Below are 25,991 nucleotides of genomic sequence, written 5' to 3' on the forward strand. Positions count from 1 at the left end.
TTCAGGAGAGATGTGGAGACAGTGGGAGAAAGATAGAGAGCAAAACCAAGGAAGATGGAGGGATGGGGATAGAGAAGGAAAGAGAGGAGAGAGATGGAAAGAAACAGGGAGAGATAGAGAATGAGAGGCAGAGAGAGATGGGAGAAAGGAAGAGAGGTAAAGAAAGATAGGGAGTGGTGGTAAGGGACATGACGAAGAGAGACAGAGAGGTAGAAAGGGATAGAAAGAAAGAGAAAGGATGAACAAAAGTAAGGAGTGAGAATGAGCGATAGAATAGACTGATAGACACTGAGATGGAGAGGCAGAAAGAGATGGAGAGGGTGGGAGAGAGACAGAAATAAAAAAAGAGGAAGAGGAGAGAGATGTAAAGAGGGATAGAGATAGAGGGAAATAGAGGAAAGCGGAGGTAATTGGATAAATAGGCATATTATGAGTTGGAGAGATAGTGAGCTGTATTAACGTATATAAGTGTTTGGACGAAAGAGAGAGAATGAATGACAGAAAGGGAGCAAGGTAGAAAATGAGGGAGAAAGAGCAATAAGGAGCAAGCAAGATTTAGAGAAAGAGAGTGAGGGTTTTGCAGAGATCACTTGAGATAGTGAATTAGAGAGAGGGTTAGGAATAGAAAAACAGAGGTGAAGTAGAATAAAACAAAAGATAGTGAGATCGCATGATGGCGCCAAGTTATAGGAAAGAAAGGGGAAGAAGTGGACGGATATAGTGGGGGAGGAGCAAGAGAGATAGTGAGAGATAGAAAAATAGTGAGATATAGAGAGATGGCGAACGACAAATCAAAAGACAGATAAGGAGCAAGAGAAAGTGAGATAGAGGGAGAAGTTGAGAGATAGACATGTAAGTAAAGGGACGTTAGAGAGAGGTAGAGATGAACAGAGAAAAGATAAAGGAATAGAGAAGGAGAATGAAAGAACAGGGGCAAAGGTAGTTTGAGGCAGAGGGAGCAGGAGGGGTAGACGGAGAGAGGAAGAGAGTGGGAGAGTAGATGATAGAGATAAACAAATAAAGAGGAAAGACATTTAGAACTCGGAAGATAGTGTAGATATACAGAGAGAGCTTTGGAGATAGTGTAGATACACAGAGAGAGATATGGAAATAGTGAAGATGTCCAGAGAGAGATATGGAGATAGTGTTGATATAGAAAGAAAGATAGGGGCATAGTGTAGATACATAAAGAAAGATATGGAGATAGCATAGATTTACAGAGAAACATGGAGATAGTGTAGACGAGTGATGTAGAGATGATGTAGCTATACAGAGAGAGAGATATGGAGATAGTGTAGATATACAGAGAGAGATATGGACATAGTGCCAATATACAGAGAGAGAGAGAGAGATTGATATAATGTACACATACAGAGAGGAATGTATGTCTCTCTGTATACGGAGATAGTGTAGATATATAGAGAACGATATGGAGATAGTGAACATATACAGAGAGGGATATGGAGATAGTATAGATCTACAGATTGAGATTTGGAGATGGGATTGAGACTGAGATTTTGCTTATTTGGATATACACATAGGGCAATATAGTGATAGAGTAATTGGTGAAAAGAAGAGTGTCTAAGATTGAGATTGTTGCTATGACAGTGATACAGATAAAGGGACACAGATATAATTAAAGAGATGGTGTGATTGAGATGGGGATAGAGTTAGTGGTAGAGAGTGGGGGATTGATATGAAAGTTAGAGGCTGGGATGAAATTGGTGATAGAGATACGGGCAGATTTGGAGACGATGTTGGAGGTAGTGATAGAGAGAGAGATAGATAGAAAGATCAAGGTTGGGATAATGAAAAGGATAATGAACTCAGTGTAATTTTGAGTTTCAGAGGCTTGGAGAAAAAGGAGTGAGGAGCAGATGATAGACATTGAAGTAAAGATGATATTTCACCACAATTTCAGTCCTTCATTAACCATTGGATTTTTCCGAAGACACTAAAAACAACCCAATAAAGTAAGCTCAGGGGGGGAATATCCTCTGGGTCAGTTTCACATTACCTGACACATCCTAAGTGTGGCCTACCATAGTTGCCCTCTGTTCCCTGTGCTATTCATTCCAGTATCAGGGAAGGAGCATAACAGAGAACCCAGCGCAAACCATGCCAGTGCCAGCATCAAAAATTAAATTCCATCCCACATCTCTGCAATTGATACCAAACGCCACGAGTTAAGTCTAGAAGTACCTGTGGAAGTCAGTTCCAAATATGGAAATGGGGATTAAGATCATAGACAGTGCTAAACACATGTCTGAATTATTGCATCAAGCACTTGCTATAATGGGATTGAATATTGTCTGGGCCCCATGGTAGGCAGATAACCTCCTTCCATCGAGTTTTCTGGTGCTTTATTTGATCATCTATTTTCTTCAGTAAAAGTTTAAACTAAATTCAAGATAATCAATAAATGATACTGATTTCCATATAGGAATAGAATGTTAAAATGAGGGAACTCCCAATGAAGACAGAGATGAGGTGGAATTTCTTCTCTCAGAAGGTGATGAGTCTGTGGAATTCTTTGCCTCAGAGAGGTGTGGAGGTTGGGGAGACGGGTGGTGGTCACTGAGTATACTCAAGGCTGAGATTTTTGATTGCTAGGGGAGTGTAGGATTAGATGGGAAAGTGGATGTGAGACCATAAACTTGCTAAGTAGGCTCGAGGGGCTGAGTGGCCTACTCCTGTTCTAAAAGCTTATGGTTCTCATCAGGATTGAGACGGATGGATTTGGGGGGTTGGGGGCAATTGCGGGCTTCACTCCTAATTGTTTAATGTGCTGATTTAAACAATGTCAGATAGTCAGTCTGAGAAATGAATGCTGGGTGATTTTATTGTGCAGAGTTAGTGCTATTCTGTCTGCTCTGAGCTGCCTACGGAAATCGACAAGCCCAGAATGGAACATCACCATTGCAACTGGTGGTGAAAATCCAGGACATTCAGGGTTCAGGACCCATCCCAGGACCTAAGGGCCAAACATGGTGCTTTCATTTGGGAAAGCACAGTGATTAGTGCAGCTGTCTCACAGTGCCAAGGACCCAGGTTCGATTCTAAGCTTGGGTGACTGTGTGGAGTTTGCACGTTCTCCCCATGTCTGCATGGGTTTTCTCCAGGTGCTTCAGTTTCTTGCCACATGCCAGAGATGTGCGAAATAGTTAAATTGGCCATGCTAAATTGCCCCTTTGTGTGAGAGGGATAAGCGAGGCAGATACTTGGTTCCCAGGGATAGGCCCTGGGTGGGATTGTTGCTGGTGCAGACTCGATGGGCCAAATGGCCTCCTTCTGCACCGTAGGAATCCTATGATAACATGTTCCAACAGGTCAAGTGTCAAACTGTAGATCATTTCAAATACGCCAATGACTGGAGGTGAGAGGGACTCCTTGGCAGCCTGAAATGGAGGGGCGCTCATTCAGCTATAAGGACCCAATGCCAGGATTATAGCGACCTGTTCCAGGAACTGTGAGCTTTGGAAGCAGATAAAAGTCTGCCTTAGCGCACCACAAGATGCAGGGAGAGAATATGAGAAGAAGATATGGAGTTACTGGCAGATCAGTTGGGTGTATAGTTTTAAATGCCAAGGTAAAGACCTCTTAATGCAAATCTCGAAATAGCAACACACTCCTTCGCAAATACAGAAGCAGAACATGAGATCGAAACAGAGATAGAAGTATTGAAACAGCTTAGCATGTTCGAGTACAGTCAGAGGATGAAATAGATACAAGTGAGCAATGACAGTCATCTCAATTGGAATACACAGGCAAAGTATTGAGATAGATACAGACAGAGATACAGAGGCAGGTTTACAGGCTGTTTAATATACAGAGGCAGATAGGTACCAAGATTGAGATTAGGATGTGGAAATAGCTGACAGGTCAACTTCCATTAGGACAGCAGATAGACATGGAGATAGACATGGAGATAAAGCTTTGAATAAAGACCAGTAATTATAGATCAGTACAGGCACAGATAGAGATACAGAGAGACGGTAGAGAGGGGAAAAAAGCCATTTTAATTACAGATTTCAATAGATAAAGACAAATAAAAGTTTTGCAAACGGCGAGATGAAACCAGGCATATCCAGGTAGAAATAAAACTAGAAAATGCTGGAAAAAAATCAGGATTTCTGGCAATAGAGGCAGAGACATAGAGAGAGAGAGAGAGAGAGACAGAGTTAATATTTCAAGTCCAACAATGAGACTGGAAGGGAGAAGGAGGTGTGACTTTGGCTTAAACACTGAATGGTGTTCGTGCCATGCCAAACTCAAAACCATATGAACACATCAGCAAGGAGCAGGTGTAGGCCATTCTGCCCCTTGAGCCTGCTCCGCCATTTTATAAAACCCCATGGCTGATCTGCCAGTGACCTCAAATCGCCGTCCTACCTACCCCAGATAACCTATCATGCCTCCACCCACCAGCCACACCCACCCTACCCCTTTCTTTGCAACAGTTTACCCATCTCTGCCTTAAAGATATTCAAAGATCTTTCTTTCACTGCCTGTTGAGGAAGTGAGTTCCAGACTTTGCATGTTCTCCCCGTGTCTGTGTGGGTTTCCTCCAGGTGCTCTGGTTCCCTCCCACAGCCTAAAAATGTGTAGCTTAAGTGGATTCACCATGATAAATTGCTCGGCGGGGTCACCAATATTGTCAACCAGCTTGATTCGTAGATACAAGAGTTAGCTACAGAGTAAAGCTCCCTCTACACTGTCCCCATCAAACACTCCCAGGACAGTTACAGCATGAAGTTAGATACAGAGTAAAGCTCCCTCTACACTGTCCCCATCAAACACTCCCGGGACAGGTACAGCACGGGGTTAGATACAGAGTAAAGCTCCCTCTACACTGTCCCCATCAAACACTCCCAGGACAGTTACAGCATGAAGTTAGATACAGAGTAAAGCTCCCTCTACACTGTCCCCCCATCAAACACTCCCAGGACAGGTACAGCACGGGGTTAGATACAGAGTAAAGCTCCCTCTACACTGTCCACATCAAGCACTCCCAGGAAAGGTACAGCATGAGGTTAGATACAGACTAAAGCTCCCTCTACACTGTCCCCAGCAAACACTCCCAGGATAGGTACAAGACAGGGTTGGATACAGAGTAAAGCTCCTTCTACACTATCCCCATCAAACACTCCCAGGACAGGTATTGCAAGGGGTTAGATACAGAGTAAAGCTCCCTCTACACTGTCCCCATCAAACACTCCCAGGACAGGTACAGCACGGGGTTAGATACAGAGTAAAGCTCCTTCTACAACATCTCCTTCAAACACTCTCAGGACAGATACAGCACGGGGTTAGATATAAAGTAAAGCTCTCTCGACACTGTCCCCATCAAACATTCTCAGGACAGGTACAGTATGGGGTTAGATGCCGAATAAAGCTCTCTCTACACTGTCCCCCATCAAACACTCCCAAGACAGATAGGTGCAGAGTAAAGCTGTCTATACTGTCCCCGTCAAAAACTCCCAGGTCAAGTACAGAGAAAAGCGCCCTCTACACTGCATCTATCAAACAATCTCAGGACAGGTACAGCACAGGGTTAGATACAGTGTAAAGCTCCCTCTACACTGTCTCCATCAAACACTCCCAGGACAGATACAACACAAGGTTAGATACAGAATAAAGCTCCCTCTTCACTGTCCACATCAAATACTCCCAGCACAAGTACAGCACGGGGTTAGATACAGATTAAAGCTCCCTCTACACCATGCCCATCAAACGCTCCCAACACAAGTACAGCACAGGGTTAGATACAGAGTAAAGCACCCCCTACACTGTCCCCATCAGACACTCCCAGGACAGTTACAGCACAGGGTTTGATACAGATTAAAGCTCCCTCTGCACTATCCCCATCAAACACTCCCAGGCCAAGTACAGCATGGGGTTAGGTACAGAATAAAGCTCCCTCTACACTGTCCCCATCAAACACTCCAAGGGCAGGTACAGCATGGGGTTAGATACAGAGTAAAGCACCCCCTACACTGTCCCCATCAGACACTCTCAGGACAAGTACAGCACGGGGTTAGATACAGAGTAAAGTTCCCAATACACTGTCCCCATCAAACACTCCCAGGACAGCACAGCATGAGGTTAGAGATATCAAAATTCTCCCTCAATATTGCCTCCGAGTTGCTGAATAACATCTAACAGCTGAAGGCTACAACTCCCTTCCAAAGCCTCAACAAAGACCCTGAGCAACGTGATCTGATTCTGGCCTCATAATGCATATATACAAATAAGCTACTTCAATACTGTCCATCTGCATTCAAAAGGAAATTAGATGGGAATCTTTGTTCCTGCTGGTTGATGTACATCCTGCGCACTCGCTGATGGCCTATATAGGTACTTGTTTAGATGTAACAATTGGGTGAATTGAAGAACTCTTTGATTTTGCTTTGTGAATAATGTTAGGTTCCAGTAGTCCTGGTAGTTAGATACAGTCAGTGTGTTAGACTGTTGCTTGGTGCAGATTGATCCTTACTTGCCAAGACTCAGCTCAAAGGAAGGAAACACTTAACCTTGTAGGAAACAGTGATTGAGAGTTTAGTTGCCAAGGTGGGCCGAGAGGAGGGGGTGGGGCAATCATGTGGTAATCGCAATGATTTCTCTGAATCATCTCCAGAGGTAACGAGTTCTTTAGTCCCTAGTGTTGTCAGTACTACTACAGAAGATGTATTTAAATCTGAGTAGCTTGATGATTGTGCCTTAGCTATTATACCATGTCAGAATGATACAGCATTAATGCCATGGGAGGAAATGTCTACCGAATCATATCTCTAGGGTCAAGCACAGCCAAATTCCACAATGTCCTAAACAACCAAAGGGGAACTAATATCCTCCTGGTCGACTTTCTTACTAACTGTTTATCGTGATTAATGGTACATAGCACTGCGTCTAAAGAATTATTGATTCGACGTGTAAGATTACAGGGGATTTCACAGTAACTTCATTGCAGTGTTAATGTAAGCCCACATGTGACACTAATAAATAAATAAGACCAGTGTGATTTGTTGTCATGACCACATAAGGGGGAGGGATATTATATATTTAAATGAGTTGTGGGTTGCTTTAAGAGCTGATCACATGATTTGGTGGTGATATCATTAGGGTGTTGGCACGGCCTAACTTTCAGGTTTGTATTCTGTGCTGAGCAGACAGCAGCTCCTCAATAAAACCTATTGTGCGATAGTTTGAAGCTATGTGTGCAACCCATGTCTTTGCTTTCTGTGAGAAACCCTGCAAGATCTAACATAGTTTGACACATCGTCTCACCGATCCGCTGGTTCACTACAACACACTGCCCATCATAGTAGCTGTTTCAGACTGCGGTGGCACAGTGGTATGTCATGGGACTAGTAATCCAGAGACCCAGGGACTGGCTCTGGGGATCTGGGTTCGAAACCCACCACGGCAGAAATTTGAGTTCGTTAGGATTCTGGCTCAATGAAACGAAGGTTCACTAATGCCCTTTTAGGGAAGGAAACCTGCCATCCCTAGCTGGTGTGACATACATGTGACTGCAGACAAACCAGCAATGTAGTTAAATGCCCTTTAAATGCAACATGGGCAATAAATACCAGACTAGACAGTCATGCCCACATCCCACTGAACTCATTATTGTTACAAGTTGTCCCTTTCCCTCTTTCAAAAGTATTGAATCTGCTTCCATGGGTAACATAGCATGATAGACATGTCAGATCAGCTGCGATCTTATTGAATGGCAGAGCAGGCTTGAGGGGCCGAATGGCCAACTCCTGCTCCTAACACAGCCTAGCAGATACATCATAGAAAATAGATGGAAAAAAATATTGGTTGCTAGAGTCCGGGAAAGGGGTGCAGAGACTAAAAGTGCGAGACTTGTTCTGTCAGTGGGCTGTGACTCTTTCTGGTAGCGGGGTGGAGGCGGGGACATTATTGGAAGCTTTTAAGGGCAGAGGTAGATAGATTTGTGGCCAACAAGGAGGTCAAAGGTTATTGAGGGATTGGGGGGAGGGTTGGGTCGGTAGGGACGTGGAGCTGGTTTCACAATCCAATCACCAAGGTCTTCTGAAGTGTTAGAGCAGGCTTGAGGCCTATCACTGCTCCTAGTTTGCATATTCGCATTCAGAGGTGGGGGGAGGGGTTCATCAGTCATGAATCTGAGACCCACAGTTTTGTTAACTTCAAGGAAAGAGTGGGTGGGCAATGGATGGGAACATAGAGTTAGCTGGAAGGTCATCCCCACTTTTGTTAAGTTCCCGACTCAGACGACAGAATGGCCTACTCATGTTCCTGTTCCTCTTCAAGGGGAATTAGCAAAGAAGCACCCTGGAGGTCTCGGTATCAATGAGGAGAGAAAGTGGCATGTGGTAATGTCACTGGACTAGTAATCCAGAGGCCCTGACTAATGCTTTGGGGTTGCAGGTTCGAATCCCACTATGGTGGAATTTAAATCTATTAATAAGAAATGGTGACCATACAACTATTGACAGTCGCAAAAACCCATCTGTTTCACTAATGTCCTTTAGGGAAGGAAATGTACTGTCCTTAGCTGGTCAAATCATAGAATCATTACAGTGCAGAAGGAGGCCATTTGGCTTATCAAGCCTGCACCGACAACAATCCCACCCAGGCTCTATCCTTGTAAACTCACATATTTACCCTGCTAGTCCCCCTGACATTAAGGGGCAATTTAGCATGGCCAATCAATCTAATCCGTACATCTTTGGAGCACCTGGAGAAAACCCATACAGACATGGGGAGAACTTGCAAACTCCACACAGACAGTGACCAGAGGATGGAATTGAACCTGGGTCACTGGTGCTGCGTGGTTGACTCTTAACTGCCCTCTGAAATGGCCTAACAAGTCACTCAATTTAAGGATGATTAGGCTTGGGCAACAAATGCTGACCCTGCCCATGTCCCATGAAAGGAGGTGACAATTCACAGGATAGATTGGAGAGGTCAGGAATGTTCTCCTTGGAGAGGAGAAGGCTAAGAAGGGGCAGGAGGTAGTGGTGTTGTTGCTGGACTAGTAATGCAGACACACAGAGTAATACTCAGGGCCTCCAGTTTAAATTCCAACACCACGGTTGGTGAGATTTGATTGTTACAGGGACATGCGATTCGATCAGAACCGTTCATTCCACCTTCCGGTGAAAGGTGAGATCATATCTGCTCGAGTATACATTTTGGTAAACAAGGTGAAAGGGGCCGTTCACGTATATGGTGGTACAGTGGCACAGTGGTTCGCACTGCTGCCTCACAGTGCCAGGGATCCGGGTTCGATTCTAGTGTTGGGTGATTGTCCATGTCAAGTTTGCATGCTCTCCCCGTGCCTGCATGGGTTTCCTTCAGGTGCTCCGGTTTCTGCCCACAGTCCAAAGATGTGTATGTTAGGGGGATTGGCCATGGTAAATTGCCCCTTAGTGTCCAAAGATGTGTAGCTTAGATGCATTAGCCATGGGAAATGCACAAAGTTATGGGGATGGGGCAAAGGTGTTGGCCCTGAGTAAGATGTTCTCTTGGAGAGTCAATGCAGATTTGATGGGCTGAATGACCTCCTTCTCCACTGCAGGGATTCTTTAAGAAGAGCAGATTTAATAGAGGTGTTCAAAATCATGGACCGAGTAGAAAGGAAGAAACCTCCCCACCCATAAAAGGATCACCGACGAGAGTGCCCAGATTTAAAATGATTTGCAAAAAAAAAGCAAAGATTATGTGTGGAAAAGACTTTTCACACTGCGCGTGATTGGGGTCTGGAATGCACTGCCTGGAAGTGTGGTGGAGACAGCTTCAATAGAGGCATTGCAGAGGGCATTGGCTGATTATTTAAATTGAAACAATGTTCAGGATGACAGGGAAAAGGTAGGAGAATGGCACTAAGTCACAATGCTTGCTGGGACACCCGGTGCAGACACGATGGGTCAAATGGCCTCCTTCTGCGCCCTAACAGCTCTGTGACTTTGAGAATCCTTACAGAGGCAGCTGATGCTCAAATCACACAGCAAATTCTTTTGGAGGCTTTAAAAATCGCAAAGGGGGATGTGGGGCAAAATCAGCGGCAACTGGAGAAAGGAGCGAATGTATGGATGGTCCTGCTAGCAAGGAGCTGGATGAAGCAGGTTTGGGGCGGATCTGTCGGTATAGATCACTGTGCAGTAAAGATCTGGGCTATTCACCGGAGATAGCGCTGGGAGACTCGGAGAACTGCGAGGAGAGAAAATGTTTGGCCTCGGTGTTTCGACACCCAGGTGAAGATGGTGGGAGAATTAATTTTTGGTTTCATCTTTATTTTTGCATGGGACGCTGGCAAGCATTTGTTGCCCATCCCTAATTGCCCTCGTGGCTTGCTTGGGCCGTTTCTGAGGGGCAATTAAGAGTCAAGCACATCACTGTAGGGTGCTGGAGTCACATGTAGGCCGTACTGAGGAAGGAATCAGAATTCCTCGCCTCCATCAACCAACGAGATGGCTTTTCTTTCCAGGATAGTTACATGGTCACCATTACTGAGGCTACCTTTCAGTCATCCACTGGATTTAAAATGCCATGTAGGATTTGAACACCAACCTTCCCAGAGAGTTGATTTACGAAGCCAGTGACGTTACCCACCGTCTCCCCTGCTGGACACCGCCTCCACCCCCTGCACTCCCCCCTCCCCCGGCGATCATCCTGCGACCTGTTCCCTCCACCTTCTCACCCACCCCCAGAGAAAATAAACCCTGTCAATACTCCAAATCGCTGATCCCTCCTCGAGGCGACTTCAACAATCTCCGAATAATGCTCGCCACACTGAAGACAGTTAAAACCCCAGGGCAGACCCAGCCCACCCTCTCCCTCCGCATTGCATCTTCCTCGAGTAAACCCAACAAGTCGAGAGGGTGGGGCGGGGCGGGGGGGGTGGGGAAAGAAAGAGAAAGGGCAGCTCCTAAATCGAAACGTTTCACAGTTTTCACAGTTACAGAAGGTCCCGGAAGGCACAACACAGCCTCAAGAGGGGGGGAGGAGGGAAGGAACTTTACATTATCCGAGCAGGCGGATGAGGGAAGGAGACCACCCCCCCCTTTTGCGGCCCTCAGGCGTCATCTGTCAATGGCTGTGTTCAGTAAGGAGTGAATCTGTTGTACCCTCCGCGATACAGGCCGGCCTGGAATCAGACAAAGGAACGAGCTGGTTAGCAGTCACGACCGAGAGATTCAGAAACAAGGCCCCAGGAAAGCGCACAGGTATCCAAAGGCAGCAGACCCCCATTGTGAGAGCCACACACTCACAGAATCATAGAATCCCGACAGTGCCGAAGGAGGCGATTCAGCCCATCGGGTCCACACTGACTCTCTGACAGAGCATTTCTCCCAGGTTCACCACCTCCATACCGCGCCCCCCACCACCAATCCCCACCAACGCACCACACCCCCCGTCCTGTTTCCACCACCACACCAATTTACCTCACTCATCACCCTAAAACACACATCTTTGGACACTAAGGAGCAATTTAGCATGGCCAATCCACCTAACCTATATATCTTTGGACACAAAGGAGCAATTTAGCATGGCCAATCCACCTAACCTACACATTTTGGACACTAAGAGACAATTTAGCATGGCCAATCCAATCCTGAGGGGCAGAACTGTGTACCATTCTCCAAGCGCGTCCTAACCTAGGGAAATAGAGACTGGGACTTTGTACAGTGCTCCAAGTGTGGTCTAACATGGGATGCTGAGAGCAGAACTGTGTACGTTGCCCAAAGTGTGATCTAACCAAAAGATACCAAGACCGGGACTGTGCACAGTGCCCCAAGTGTGGTCGAACCAAGGTTGGATACAAATTCTACATCACACTTCTGTACTTCAATGCTATTGCTCTAACAATGAATGTCAATAGTTCTTTTTGTTTGATGGAATTGTTGATGTTTTAGTGCTGACTGAATAGACTGGATTTCCTTTTTCTAGAAAAGAGAAGGCTGCGGGGAAGGGTGGGGGGTGGGGGGAGAGGGGGCAACCTGATACAGCTTGGTAAGATTGCAAAGTGTGTTTTGATTGGACTGACACAGAAGTGTTTCCAACAGGAAGCGAAACCTGAAGTACGGGGGCCCTCAGACACGCACAAATCCAATCGGGGGAAACTCAGGAGAATCTCCACAGAGGCAGTGCCTGGGATAAAGATGCTCTGTGTGGCACAGTGGCACAGTGGTTAGCACTGTTGCCTCACTGCACCAGGGATCCGGGTTCGATTCCCGGCTTGGGTCACTGTCTGTCTGGAGTCTGCATGTTTTCCCTGTGTCTGCGTGGGTTTCCTCAGGTGCTCCGGTTTCCTCCCACAGTCCAAACGGCATGCTGGTTAGGCGGATTAGCCATGCCAGTTTACCTCAACAGGGGCCAGAGTGTAGCAACTAGGGGATTTTCATAGTAACTTCACTGCAGTGTTAATGCAGGCATACTTGTGACACTAATAAATAAACTTAGACTGTGGAAGAGTCAGTGCAGTCTCAGCGAGCTGAATGGCCTCCTTATGCACTGTGGGGAGTTGACGGATTCTCCTGATGTGGTGAATACCATAGACAAGTTTAATGGAAAGTGTGTTAAGTACAAGAGAGCAACAGGAATGAGATTGGTTTTATTCATTAATGGGATGTGGGCTTCACTGGCTGGGCCCAGCACTTATTGCCCATCCCTAATTGCCCTTTGAGAAGATGGCGGGGAACTGCCTCATTGAACATGCTGCAGTCCCTGTGGCACAGCCCCAGATACGAGTTAAAACAAGCTGATCTACCATGACCAAATTTTCATCGGATGATGGAGTGGGCTGAATGGCCTGCTCTTGACCCTATCTCTTAGCTTATGAACAGTCTGATACAGTATGAGGAGGCCACTCACCACTGTCCCGACACCATACGTTGTAGCAGGTCCCAACGCGTGATGATAGGGGTCAGTCGTTGTGTACACTCTGCCATACCTGAAAAAATTAAGCAGAAGAATTTAGCACAAATCCCATCAACTCTGAATGAACATCGAAGTTCAGGGCTGCTCGGGCTAAAATTTAACCTGCCTATCAATGAAACATTCATATTGTCTACATATTGTATTTCTGGTGGATGGACATCTCAGCATCAGCCTGAGGTCAATGGAACTAACATTCGCATCATACAAGTATCAGGCAATGACCACCTCCAACAAGAGGGGGTCTAATCATCACCCCTTGGCATTCAGTGGCATTACCATCGCCAAATCCCCCCAGCTATCAACATCTAGAGGGTTACCATTGACCAGAAACTCAGCTGGACCCAGCCATATAAATACAGTGGCTACCACAGTAGGTCAGTGATTGGGAATTCTTGGGTGAATAATTCACCTCCTAACTAAACAAATTCGATAGGGTCTTATGAGAGACTTCTGGATGAGTACATGGGACTTAATAGGATTGAGGGTTATAGGTAAGCCTAGTAGGTAGGGATATGATCGGCACAACTTATGGGCCGAAGGGCCTGTTTGTGCTGTAGTTTTTTTTATGTTCTAAAGCCTGTCCACCATCTACAAGGACACAAGCCAGGAGTTTGATGGAATACTCCCCGCTTGCCTGAATAGGTGCAGCTTCGACAACACTCAAGAAGCTTGATACCATCCAGGACAAAGCAGCCCCCCCGCTTGATGGCACCACATCCACAAGCACTCACTCCCTCTACCACCAACAAACAGTCTGAGCAGTGTGTACTATCTATAAGATGCACTGCAGCAACTCACTAAGGTTCCTTCGGCAGGCAGAACTTCTAAACCCATGACCACTACCATCTAGAAAGACAAGAGCAGCAGAAACCTGGGGACACCACCAGCTGGAGGTTCCCTTCCAAGTCACTCACCATTCTGACTTGGAAATATACGGCCTTTCTGTCAATTAATAAAAAATCTGGAATTGGAAAGCCAGTCTCAATAATGGTGACTGTGAAACTATCAGCAATTGTTGTTAAAAACCCATCTGTTCACTAAAGCTTCTTTACCTGGTCTGGCCTATATGTGAGTCCATACCCACTTCGATGCTAATCCTAACAGTCCTCTGAAATAACCCAGGAAGCAAGTCAGTTCAAGGGCAATTGTCTATGTGGAGTTTGCACGTTCTCCCCCTGTCTGCGTGGATTTTCTCTGGGTGTTCTGGTTTCCTCCCACACTCCAAAGATGTGTAGGTTAGGTGGATTGGCTGTGCTAAATTGCCCCTTAGTGTCCAAAGATGTATAGGTTAGGTGGATTGATCATCATAAATTACCCCTCAGTGCCCGAAGGTGTGCAGGTTAGGTGGATTGACCATGCTAAATTGCCCTTTACTGTTCAAAGATTTGTAGTTTAGGTGGATTGGCTATGCCAAATTGCCCCTTAGTGTCTAAAGATGTGTAGATTTGGTGGATTAGCCATGCTTAACGTGTGAGGTTATGGTGATAGGTTCGGGCAGTGAGGGAGGGTGGGCCTAGGTGGGATTGTCTTTCGGAGAGTGAGTGCGGACTCGATGGGCCAAATGGCCTCATTCTGCAATGTAGGGATTCTATGGTTCTCTGGTTTATTTCCTTTCCTCAAGGACCTGAGTGAGCCAGAAGCCTTTGTACAACAATCGAAAATGGTTTCACGGTCACCATTGGAGTGTTTTAACTCCAGGTTTGTACTGAGTTCAACCTCAGCCATATTGGGATTTGAACCCTGGGTTTCCGGAGCCTTCCGCTGGCTCATCAAACCTTCACAATGAAATTGACAAGAGATTAATGTGGCACCCGAGGCATGGAGGGGCTGAGTGGCCTCCTCCTAATTCCCAACCCCATAATTCCATTCATTTCTAAAACAAACGACTGGGGCTGTTTCTTCAGCGAGGTCAGAATGGAGGTGACGGATCAAGGCTGGCACGAGAGGTTGGCAGAGAGGAGCTTACCCGTCGCTGTAGGTGGTGGTGGCAGCTGCAGGTTGGGCCACTCGGTACGTGGCGTAGCCACCCTGAAAGGACAGCAAGAGGTAAGCGGCAGATCAAGAGGCTGGGGAGGGACAGAGAAATAGAGACCGAGAGAAAGAAAACAGAGCTGTTAGAGATAGAGACAGATAGACACAGAGAAAAATGCAGGGCAGACGAATAAGAGGGAGAAAGGATTCAGAGAGTGGGACAGAGGAATCAGAGGTAGGGAGAGATAGGGAGAGACACTATAGACTAAATGGCACAGTTCAAAGTGGGTGCAGGACCTGAGGGAGCGTTCGATCTTTGAATGTGGCAGAACACATCGCGAGAGTTGGTTAGCAAAGCGTATAGGGTCAGCCTTCATATGTAGAAGTATTGAGTGCAAAAGCCGGGAGTTTTGGCATGGTGGCACAATGGTTAGCACAGCACCAGGGACCCACATTCAATTGCCTAAGAACACAAGAACTAGGAGCAGGAGTAGGCAATTTGCCCCTTGAACCTGCACTGCCATTCAATAAGATCATGGCTGATCTTTTCATGGACTCAGCTCCACTTACCCACCCGCTCATCATAACCCTGAATCCCTGTACTGTTCAAAAATGGATCTATCTTTGCCTTAAAAACATTCAGCCTCAACTGCTTCACTGAGTGTGGAATTCCACAATCGTTTGGGTGAAGAACTTCATCCTCATCTCAGTCCCAAATCTGCTCCCCATTATTTTGAGGCTATGAGGAGAGGCTGAATAAACTAGGCTTGTACTCGTTAGAGTTTAGAAGAATGAGGGGAGATCTCATTGAGACGTATAAGATGATGAATGGGATGGATAGGATAGAGGTGGAAAGACTCTTCCCGCTCAAAAAAGACAGTAGGACTAGGGGGCACAGCCTCAAGATAAAGGGGGGGCGGTTTAGAACGGAGTTGAGGAGGAACTTCTTCACTCAAAGGGTGGTGAATCTCTGGAATTCTCTGCCCGTTGAAGTGGTGGAGGCTGCCTCGCTAAATATTTTTAAGAAGCGGGTTGATGGGTTTTTGATAAGAGAGGGGATTAAGGGTTATGGGGAGAGGGCGGGAAAGTGGAACTGAGCCACGACAGATCAGCCATGATCTTATTGAATGGCGGGGCAGGCTCGAAGGGCCAGATGGCCTACTCCTGCTCCTATTTCTTATGTTCTTATGTTCTTATGTCCCCAAGTTCTGGTTTCACCCGCCAGTGGAAACAACTTCCCTGCTTCTATCTTACCTATTCCCTTCATAATCCTATATGTTTCTATAAGATCGCCCCTCATTCTTCTAAAACTGCAATGAGTATAGCCCCAGTCTACTCAGTCTCTCTGCATAAGCCAACCCTCTCAACCTAATGAGTCTCCTCTGCACCCCCTCCAGTGCCAGTACGTGCTTTCTCAATTCCAGCCTCGGGTCACTGTTTGTGGTGAGGTGGGTCGAGAAAGACTGGGAGAAAGAGAGGGGTTGAGGAGCCAAATTGTGAGAAAGGTGGAACAAGAGAGGGGAGAAAGTGAAAAAGTGAGAGAGTGAGAAAGAACGGTAGAGGGAGAAATAAAGGGAAAAACAGAGAGGGAGATATACAGATAGATATACAGATAAACGGAAAGATAAGTGAGATCAGGAGGAGTGACAGCGAGAGACAGAAATGGACAGGGTAACAGGAAAAGTGAGTGAGAGAGAGAGAGGCAGAGACAGAAACAAAGAGACAGAGTGAGGGAGAGAGATAGAGACAGAAACAAAGAGACGGAGTGAAAGAGAGAGACAGATAAAGAGAGGGACAGCAAAACAGTGAGAGAGGGTGAGCTAGAGAGGAGGGAAAGAATAAAAGTAAGTGAAAGAGAGACAGACAGAGACAGAGTGAGAGAGAGTTAGGATTGAGAAAAAGGGAGAGAGAGTGTGTGGGAGTTAAGATTGACAGAGGGAAAGGAGGGGAAATGAAAAAGTGAGAGTGGGGGAATGAGATAAACAGAGAGAGAGGGAGAGTATGAGAACGTGTAGGAGAGAGAAAGTGAGAGAGAGAGAGAAAGCAAGCAATAGACAGAGAAGGAAGTTCTCACGCAGTGAATACAGGCAGAGTAAAGTCCCACTCACACACTTAAACACCACGTCTCAATACTTACATAAACATCAGGCGCGTATAAGCCATCCTGGTACACCACTCTGCAATTTAATGGGGGACAGAAAGTTCAATCAGTCTTTCTCAATTATATCCTCATTCCATCTGTCACACCTCCTGCCAATCAAACCCCCTCATCCCCGTGTTTGGCCTGTTAACCCGCATCCCCTTCCCCCAAAACACCGCCCTGAATCTCCTTCTTGTGAAATCCAACCCCCCCCCTTTACACAGCGACGACCCCCTGAACCCATGTTAAATTGCCCCTTAGAGTCCCAGGATGTGCAGACTGAGCCATGGTAAACATGCAGGGGGGAGGCAGGGCGCTGGGGGTGGGGGTGGGGGTGGGGTGGGGGGGATGTTCCTGGGTGAGATGCTCTTTCAGAGATTCACTGCACACTTGATGGGTCAAAAGGCCTCAATCTGCACTGAAGAGATTCTATGGCTGTGGGTATGATGGGCCTGTGAGCCATTGGAATTTAGCAGACTGAGAGGTGATCTTATCGAAACATATCCTGAGGGAGTGGGGGGGGGCTCGACAGAGTGGATGCTGGGAGGAACAGTCCTCCCTCATGAGGGAAATCAAGAACAGGGGGGCAGACAGTTTTAGAATGAGGGGTAAGTCTCCCGTGAACGCAGGGGAGGGTCAGACTGTGGAATTCTCTCCCACGGAGAGCAATGGCGGGCCACAGCTCATTGAATGTATTCAAGGCTGGGTTTTTACAGACGGTGAGGGGGGGTGAAATGTTACAGGGGGGAGGCAGGAAGATGGAGTTGAGGCCACCATGAGTTCAACCATGATCTCACTGAATGGGGGAGCAGGTCCGAAGGGCTGAATGGCCTACTCCTGCTCCGATTTTGCGTGTCCTCATGTCAAGAGTAGTAATGGGGGTGCTGACTGGGGAGTTCAGCGACTTCCACAGGCGACAATAGAGTGAGAAACAGACTTACCCTCCATAGGCTGGCATTGGGGATGGAGCCGTCACTGCCCGAATGGCATTGTACACCGCCCGGCCTCGACCTCGGAGATGACTCCCCCTGTAGGCCATGGCTGGAGCTGCAGCTGCCACTGGGTATGGGAATCCAGCCACTGAATGGGACAAGGGAGAAAGAGAGGGGAGAAGAGTTAGTCTCAGCACAAAACGATGTATTCAGGACTGGGAAGTTCAATGTCCCTGAAGGGACCAAGAGAAACGAGAATCCCAACATTCCTGGGAACCCGAACAGCCGCAGGAATCCCAATTGTTCCCTGACTCCACTGATGTTCTGCGTGCGAGTGATCCAACATGGTTTTGTCTGGTGTATTTGTTTTTGGATATTAGTGGGAAACATTTGCACAAACAGTGAGAACTCAAACCTCTTTTGTCAGACAAATAAAAATATTTTTAAAAGTGGAAGAGACAGAGGCAGTTTCATTTTACTTGTGCTAAAGATTATATGGTCATTTCAATAATATCCTACCCTCTAGGAACACAATGCAGTGCAGATCCCTATGGGAATGGTGGCTCCCACCAAGACCTGGCTAATCTGATGCCCCAGAAGGTTAGCTGGATAAACATGATGGGGGTGAGATTGGCCGGGGGGGCGGTGACGAGGAGGAACGAGGGACGGTGGCGATTAAACAGCGTGACAGACACGCGACTTGCTTTCCATGCAATTACCTGTGTAAATATCTGGGGCGTAGACAGCTCCAACCACCGGGTTAATCTTCCAGGCTGCAAACACAAGGAGATCAGGACAACAGTGACACAAGACAAGAGTGTAACAATAAGGATTGAGAGTTTCGAGGCCAGCATCCATTATCAATCCCCAGCCGCTCTCCAGAAGGCATGGGCAGGTCACTTTAATAACAACATAGCAGCAAGAGTAGGCCATTCAGCCCCTCAAGCCTGCTCGACAAGATCATGTCCAACCTGCTACCCCAACGGGACATCCCCAGACCATCCTTTGATGGTATTTGCATCCAGAAATCTAACGATCTCAGTCTAGAACACATTCAATGATTGAGCTTCCACTGGCCTCTGGGGCAGAGAATTGCAAAGATTCGCTACCCTCTGGGTGAAGAAATTCCTCCTCGATTCTGTGCTGAATTGTATACCCCTTATGCTGAGTCTGTGCCCTTTCCCCCATCCCAGTTCTTCACAGATTTAGAGATGTTTACAGCACAGAATAAGGGAGCCACAGTGATCAATGCTTGGAACCAGCTCTTAACATATAACTGAACTAAATGAGAGAGCAGTAATTATTCTGCACCATTTAAAAATGTATATATGCCATTTTTCACATGAGGGGCAGGTTTAAAATTTAGCTTTTTTTCCACAGTGTCGATTTGTCAGCACAAGACAACTAAAATGCTGAGAATGCAGGAGAGTAGTTGGTTTTGGATAAAAGGGTGTTTGCTTTAATCTGAGTTAATTCAGATTTGGTTAATTTTGTTTTATTCCTGGGATTTCAGAGTAGGGTTTTGATTAAGTTCACTGACAGAGTCAGGAGGGGAGAAGCTAAACTTACAGGAAAAAGCAGGCATTTTCTACTTGGTTCTGAAAGAAGCAAGAAGTAGCTCTTTCTCTCTCTCTCTCTCCCTCTCGCTCTGCCTCTCCTCTCACTCTTACTTCTCTCTCTCTCTCTCTCTGTGGAGGCTGCTGTTTTGGAGCTATCAGAAAAAAGATGTCTGTCTTTCTTTGTCTCTTCTCTCTCTCTCACTCACTCCAGGGGTGCTCAAAAGGCTCTCAAACTGTTAACAAGTAAAAACATGTAAGCCTGTAATGCTTTCTAGCTGGTTTTAAAGGGTGTTTAAGTCCAAAAGAAGAGCATTGATTAAATTGGAACTAATAGATATAGGCTCGCAGGTAAGGATTGTATCTTGTCATGTTTACATAATTCAATTGATAAAAGTTAAGATAATTCAATAGTTATAGTTAAACTGTATTGTTAAATAAAGTTTGTTTCGATAAAAGCCTACTAGTGTGTCAGTAGAATTACACCTGGAATGAATCACCTTATCCTCATATGAATGCCAGAATAAGACCAAATGTTGGGAATTCTCTACCACAGAAAGCTGTGGAACCAAAATCACAGAATATGTTCACAAAAGAGATAAACTTTTTCAACATGGCATGGAGAGGTATGGGGAGAAAGCAGGAGTTAGAGGATCAGCCAAGATCATATGCAATAATGGAGCAGGCTTAAGGGCCCAATGGCCCACTCTTACTCCTAATGTCTATCTTTCCCAATCTCCCACCATTTTAGAAATATCCTGCACCTCCTACCAAAGTTGAGAACCTGTGAACACATGGATTAGAAGCAGGAGTAGGCCACTCAGCCCCTCGATCCTGTTCAGCCATTCAATAAGATTATGTCTGATCTGATTGCAACCTCAATCGCACATTCCCGCTGACCCCTGAGAACTTCTTTTGCTTATCATGAACTTGTCTACCATTGACTAGAGAGGATTCAAAGACTCTGCTTCCACCGGCTTTTGAGGAAGAGATGAAAGCCTAGCTTTCTTCATATGAAAACCTACTCATTCCAGGTATTAGTCTGGTAAACCTCCTCTGCACTGCTTCCAATCCATTTACATTCTTCCTTAAATGAGGCGACAAATCTTAGCCAGCAAAGCAAAAGAAAATATATGCAAACCTTTACCTAAGGAAGGACATACTTGTCCCGAAACAGCGAGAAAGACAGAGAGAGAGCAATGAAGCTTCCTGGGATAGAATCCTTACAGTGCAAAAGGGAGGCCATTCAGCCCATCAAGTCTGCATCAATTGTCCGAAAGATCACCTTATGCATGCCCACCTTCCCCACCCTATCCCTATAACCTCACTAATCTTAATAACCAACACATCTTTGGCACAAAGAGACAATTTAGCGTGGCCAGTCCCTCTAACCTACACATCTTGGGACTGTGGGAGGAAACCGGAGCACCCAGATGAAACCCACACAGACACGGGGAGAACATGCAGACTCCACACAGATGGTGACCCAAGGTTGGAAACAAACCCAGGTCCCTGGAGCTGTGAGGCAACTGTGCTAACCACTGTGCCACGGTGCTGTGGATGAGAGGGTTTGTCCTATGAGAAGACATTGATAGAAACAGACCAAATATCAGAAGCTATGAGAGGTGATCTCATCGAAATATTCTTCGAAGATATAGTAGAGTAAGGTGTTGAGAAATTGTTCTGCCTCATGGGGGAATCTAGAACAAGGGGGTTGGTGGTGGGGGAGGTGGAGGGGTTGTCACGCTCCAAGGATTAGCGGCCCTCCATCTTGGACGGAGATGAGGAGAAATGTCTTCACTTCAAGGGCTTTGTGAATGTTTGGAATTCTCTACCCCGGGGAGTTGAGCCTAACAGGGATCGCAACATCGAAAGACCCAGTTAAGGGATAGATTGTCTGGGCAGGAATAGGGATTTAATGTATTGAGTGGCAGAACAGACTCAAGGGGCCAAATGGCCTACTCTTGCTCCTATTTCTTGTGTCCTCGTGTGAGAAGGGACGAGTATAAAATAGTAAGGAATAAAAAATGCAGCACAATGGCCAGGTATATTCACTCCCAAAATCCTCATCCAGAAGGCTAATGATTCCTTGTAAAAACTAGCTTCCTCCCATTGCATTTATTCAATCCCCATTTTGAAAGTCCCCATTGTAGTGCCCACCATGCCCTACCTACCGTTGATAAAAGGAGTTGGCGTTTTCTTGGGCGTCACTACCCGCGCTGTGGCATTGTTGACCTGTAAGACAAAAGGCAAAGTTCCTCAGAGTCCCTGCTGTGCGGAAGGAGACCATTCAGCCCATCAAGCCTGCACTGACTCTTCGAAAGAGCACCTTACCTCCCCCCCTCCCCTCCCCACCCCCCCACCCCCGGGTGCAGAGGAGAGAGGTTCATCAGTGATGAGGGACTTTAGTGACAAGGTTAACTCCCGCAGCATTGAAAGCAGAGGCAGTGGTGCAATGGTATTGCTGTTGGACTAGTAATCCAGAGGCCCACAGTAATGTTCTGAGGATCTGGATTCGAATCCCACCACAGAAGGTGGAGAAATTCAAATTCAACTAAAAATATCTGGAATTAAGAATCTACTGGCAACCGTGAAATCTTTGTCGGAAAAACCCATTTAGTTCACTAATGCCCTTTAGGGAAGGAAATCTGCTGTCCTTACCTGGTCTGGTCTACATGTGACTCCAGAGGCTCAGCAATGTGGTTAACTCTTAAACGCCCTCAGAAATGGCCTAGCAAGTCACTCAGCATTTAGAAACTCACTTGTGCTGCCGTAACATCCAAGGCTATGGACGAAGCATTGGAAAATGGGATGAGTGTAGACTAGCATTGTTGTGATGGGCCAAATGGTCTCTTTCTGTATTATAAATGTTTATGAATCTATTAGTCCCATTTTAGGTTTGATGGCCAAAGGATGCATTGGCCGAGTATCAACCTCTAACATGTAGCTATGGCGGGTGGTAAGAGCAGGAGAGACTCCTGGTCAGCCATGCAATGGAGAGGAAAGATTGGGGTCTCTGCCATCACTACGCTTCCCATCTACATGCAGCAGCAGGTATGGGAAAAGCGCACATCAACATGAGCGCACACGGACTGTCCAAGGGAGCTGCGAACAAACACCTCCAGCACACCGGCGCTCGAGAGGCGACGCTCACCCACCTCGATCTTTCGTCCTTCCACAATGGTGCCGTTCAACTTCTCTCGTGCTCGGTCAGCATCGCTGCTGTTCTCAAAGGTCACGAACCCAAAGCCCTGTCATTGAAAGAGGAAATTACTGCCACAGGTTTCTGAACACAAGAGAAAATAACCTTGACTACAACTGTATAGAGTCTGGGTGAGATCGCACCCACTATGCACTGCATTGGACATCTTACAAGGAGGACTAACAAGCCAAGGGAATAGACAATGAATAGCAGAATGCTAAGAAGTTCAGGGGACCAGAGAGACATTGGGGAGCATGTCCAGTGATACCTGAAGGCAGTAAGACAGGTAGGTAACGTGGTTAAGAAGATATATAAGATATTGCCTTTATTAGCTGAGATATAAAATATCAGAACAGAGAAGTTATGATGGAGCTGTATAAAACATTGATTTAGCCACAGTTAGAGTACTGTGTGCAGTTCTGGTCACCACAATATAGGAAAGATGTGATTGCACTGGAGAGAATGCAGAGGAGATTCCCCTGGATGTGGCCTGACCTGGATTGTTTCAGCTATGCAGAGAGGCTGGTTAGGCTAGGGTTGTTTTCCTTAGAGCAGAGAAGGCTGAGGCGGGGACCTGGTCAAGGTATTCAAAATTATGGGGGGAATAGGGGTAGATAGGAAAAAACTTTTCCCCTTAGTAGAGGGGTCAATAATTAAAGAGATTTATGGTAAGGGGCAGCAGATTTAGAGGGGATCGGAAGAGAAAATAATTTCACCCAAAGTGTGGTGGGAATCTGGAACTTACTGCCTGAAAGGATGGCGGAGACAGAAACACAAACTATGGCTCATTTATATGTACTTGAGGTGCTATGTATTCAAAGGCAGGAACCATTTCCTGAAGCAAAATGAATTTATCCCAGCTATGCTCCTTTTTTTTAATTACTCAGGAGCTGGGGATTAGGGCATACAGTTCCCACGGTAACACACAACCAGAGTTAACTTGGAATCTAATTTGCATTCTTTTCTCCTGTGGCATAAATTGGGCCAATTCTCTAAAATTTGTCCTGATGAGTGCCAGGTGAAAAACTCTGACAATGCATCTTTTTTCAGTAATAATCACATTTGGTACCGCCAAGAGACTGATCAGTATTCAGTTGCGGATAATTATTAAACTCGATAACTAGTGGGCAGGGTCAGAAGTCATAGCCATTGGTGAGATTGAAGGCAGCATGGTGACTAAATAATGACAAGGGGAAAGAGTCAAGAGAGGGGGATGGAGAGAGGTGGTAAAACAAACGTGAGCAGGTAGGATTGGAAGATGAAAGGAATGGCTGCCGTAATGAAGGAGGGAGGAAAAGAGATGGTGGAAGAGATGGAATGAAAATTTGAGTAAAAAAGCAGGAGGATAGAAGAACGTGGAGAAAAGTCTCACCAACCTTGGATCCTCGCTCGTTGAAGATAATTTCCACGTCGAGAATTTTACCAAATTGCTAGAAACAGATGGAAACAGAGGTTAGAACCAGTGATGACACATCCATCATCTTTCTCTGCTTCATTAGATGATGGACATGGACATCAGCCCAGCCCTAATTGCCCCTTCAACTGAGTGTCGCACTTGAGTCATTTCAGAGGGGCAGTTAGGAGCCAACTACATCACTGTGTGAATCTGGAGTCACAGGTAGGCCAGACCAGCTAAGGATGGTCGATTTCCTTCCCCAGAAGGGACATTGGTTAATGCGTGGTTAGCACTGCTGCCTCACAGCTCCAGGGAGTTGGGTTCAAATCCAGCCTTGGGAACTCCACTGTCTGTGTGGAATTTGCATGTTCTCTCAGGCTTTCCTCTGAGTGCTCCCCTTTCCTCCCACACTCTGAAGATGTAAGGGTTATTACAAAGGTAAAGTTTATTTATTCGTCACAAGTAGGCTAACGTTAACACTGCAATGGAGTTGCTGTGAAGGTCCCCACACTTTGTTCCTGTTCAGGTACACTGAGGGAGAATTTAGCATGGCCAATGCACTAACCAACGCATCTTTCGGACTGTGGGATGAAACCGGAGCACCCAGAGGAAACCCATGCAGACACGGGGAGAACATGCAGACTCCATACAGTCAGCAACGCAAGCTGGGAATTGAACCCAAGTCCCTGGCGCTATGACGCAGCAGTGCTAACCCACTGTGCCACTGTGCCACCCAACCACCGTCCTGCCCCTAGCCTTTGACACATCCATCCTGTTGTCAATTGAAAATCTCTCTAACTCAAAGGTTGATGTGGCAAAAACATCTCCTCGACCATTTTGGTGGGTGGCCCCTCCAGACCCTTCTCAAGGGCACTGCTCTTAAAGTATGGAGACCAGGACTGGACACAACACTCTGGTTGTGGTCTTTACTGAGCTTACAAACACCTTATAACACAGTAAATCATGCTTTAATTCCTCTGTAGGGATGTGGGTGTTGCTGGCTGGGCCAGCATTTGTTGCCCAACACTGATTACTTAAACTGAGTGGTTTGCTTGGCCATTTCAAAGCGAGAAGGCAGTTAAGAACTAGTACAAGGACTAGAGGGCACAGCCTCAAAATAAGAGGGAGTCAATTTAGAACAGAGTTGAAGAGGAACTTCTTCTCCCAGAGGGTAGTGAATCTTTGGAATTCTCTGTCCATTGAAGCAGTGGAGGCTACCTCATTAAATGTATTTAAGTCACAGATAGATTGATTTTTGACCAATAAGGGAATTAAGGGTTATGGGGAACAGGCAGGTAAGTGGAACTGAACCACTATCAGATCAGCCATGATCTTATTGAATGGCAGGGCAGGCTCGAGGGGCTAGATGGCCTACTCCTGCTCCTATTTCTTATGTTCTTATGTTCTTAAGAATTGACCAAACATTGCTGTGGCTCTGGAGTCACATGTAGGCCAGATCAGGTAAGGATTTCCTTCCCTAAAGGACATCAGTGAACCAGATGGGCTTTTACAACAATCGGTAATTAGACTTTTAATTCCAGATTTTTATTGAATTCAAATTTCCCCCTCTCTCATATTGGGATTCGAACCCAGGACATTGCCGGATTGCAAGCCCAATGACAATAAAACGACACATTTGGCAGCTTTGCAACTGCTGGCACACTCACCCCGAACATCTGGCGGAGGTCAGGGTCACGGAAGCGGAAGGGAATATTCGAGACGTGCAGTCGCTTGGGCTCAGTCTTGCTGGCGTCGGGATCCGGCGAGGGCTGCGAACCGTCCGCCTTGCTCACATCGTCAGGTTGCTGTCCGGTGCAAAAAAGAGACACAAAACAAAGACTCCTTCAGAGGGCGAGACCGC

At 46.3% G+C, this 25,991-nt stretch overlaps 1 protein-coding gene across 1 annotated transcript in view; it reads right to left on the minus strand.

Annotated features, from left to right (window-relative positions):
• Positions 1-10,927: 10,927 nt before the first annotated feature.
• The window catches only part of LOC145344713 (RNA binding protein fox-1 homolog 3-like), a 42,215-nt gene continuing 27,151 nt past the window's right edge, over positions 10,928-25,991 (minus strand). Inside the window, exons 3-12 of the mRNA XM_080191818.1 lie at positions 25,798-25,935; positions 24,111-24,164; positions 22,691-22,783; positions 21,707-21,767; positions 18,696-18,749; positions 17,986-18,124; positions 17,042-17,081; positions 14,900-14,961; positions 12,868-12,946; positions 10,928-11,140 (exon numbers count right to left, since the gene is read on the minus strand). Of these exons, the coding sequence (XP_080047944.1) occupies positions 11,096-11,140; positions 12,868-12,946; positions 14,900-14,961; positions 17,042-17,081; positions 17,986-18,124; positions 18,696-18,749; positions 21,707-21,767; positions 22,691-22,783; positions 24,111-24,164; positions 25,798-25,935 (765 nt within the window). The 3' untranslated portion in view covers positions 10,928-11,095. The remainder of the gene's footprint in view (positions 11,141-12,867; positions 12,947-14,899; positions 14,962-17,041; positions 17,082-17,985; positions 18,125-18,695; positions 18,750-21,706; positions 21,768-22,690; positions 22,784-24,110; positions 24,165-25,797; positions 25,936-25,991) is intronic.

This window comes from Carcharhinus amblyrhynchos, chromosome 7, assembly GCF_965287045.1.
Source record: "Carcharhinus amblyrhynchos chromosome 7, sCarAmb.v2.hapA, whole genome shotgun sequence".
Classification (NCBI taxonomy): Eukaryota; Metazoa; Chordata; class Chondrichthyes; order Carcharhiniformes; family Carcharhinidae; genus Carcharhinus; species Carcharhinus amblyrhynchos.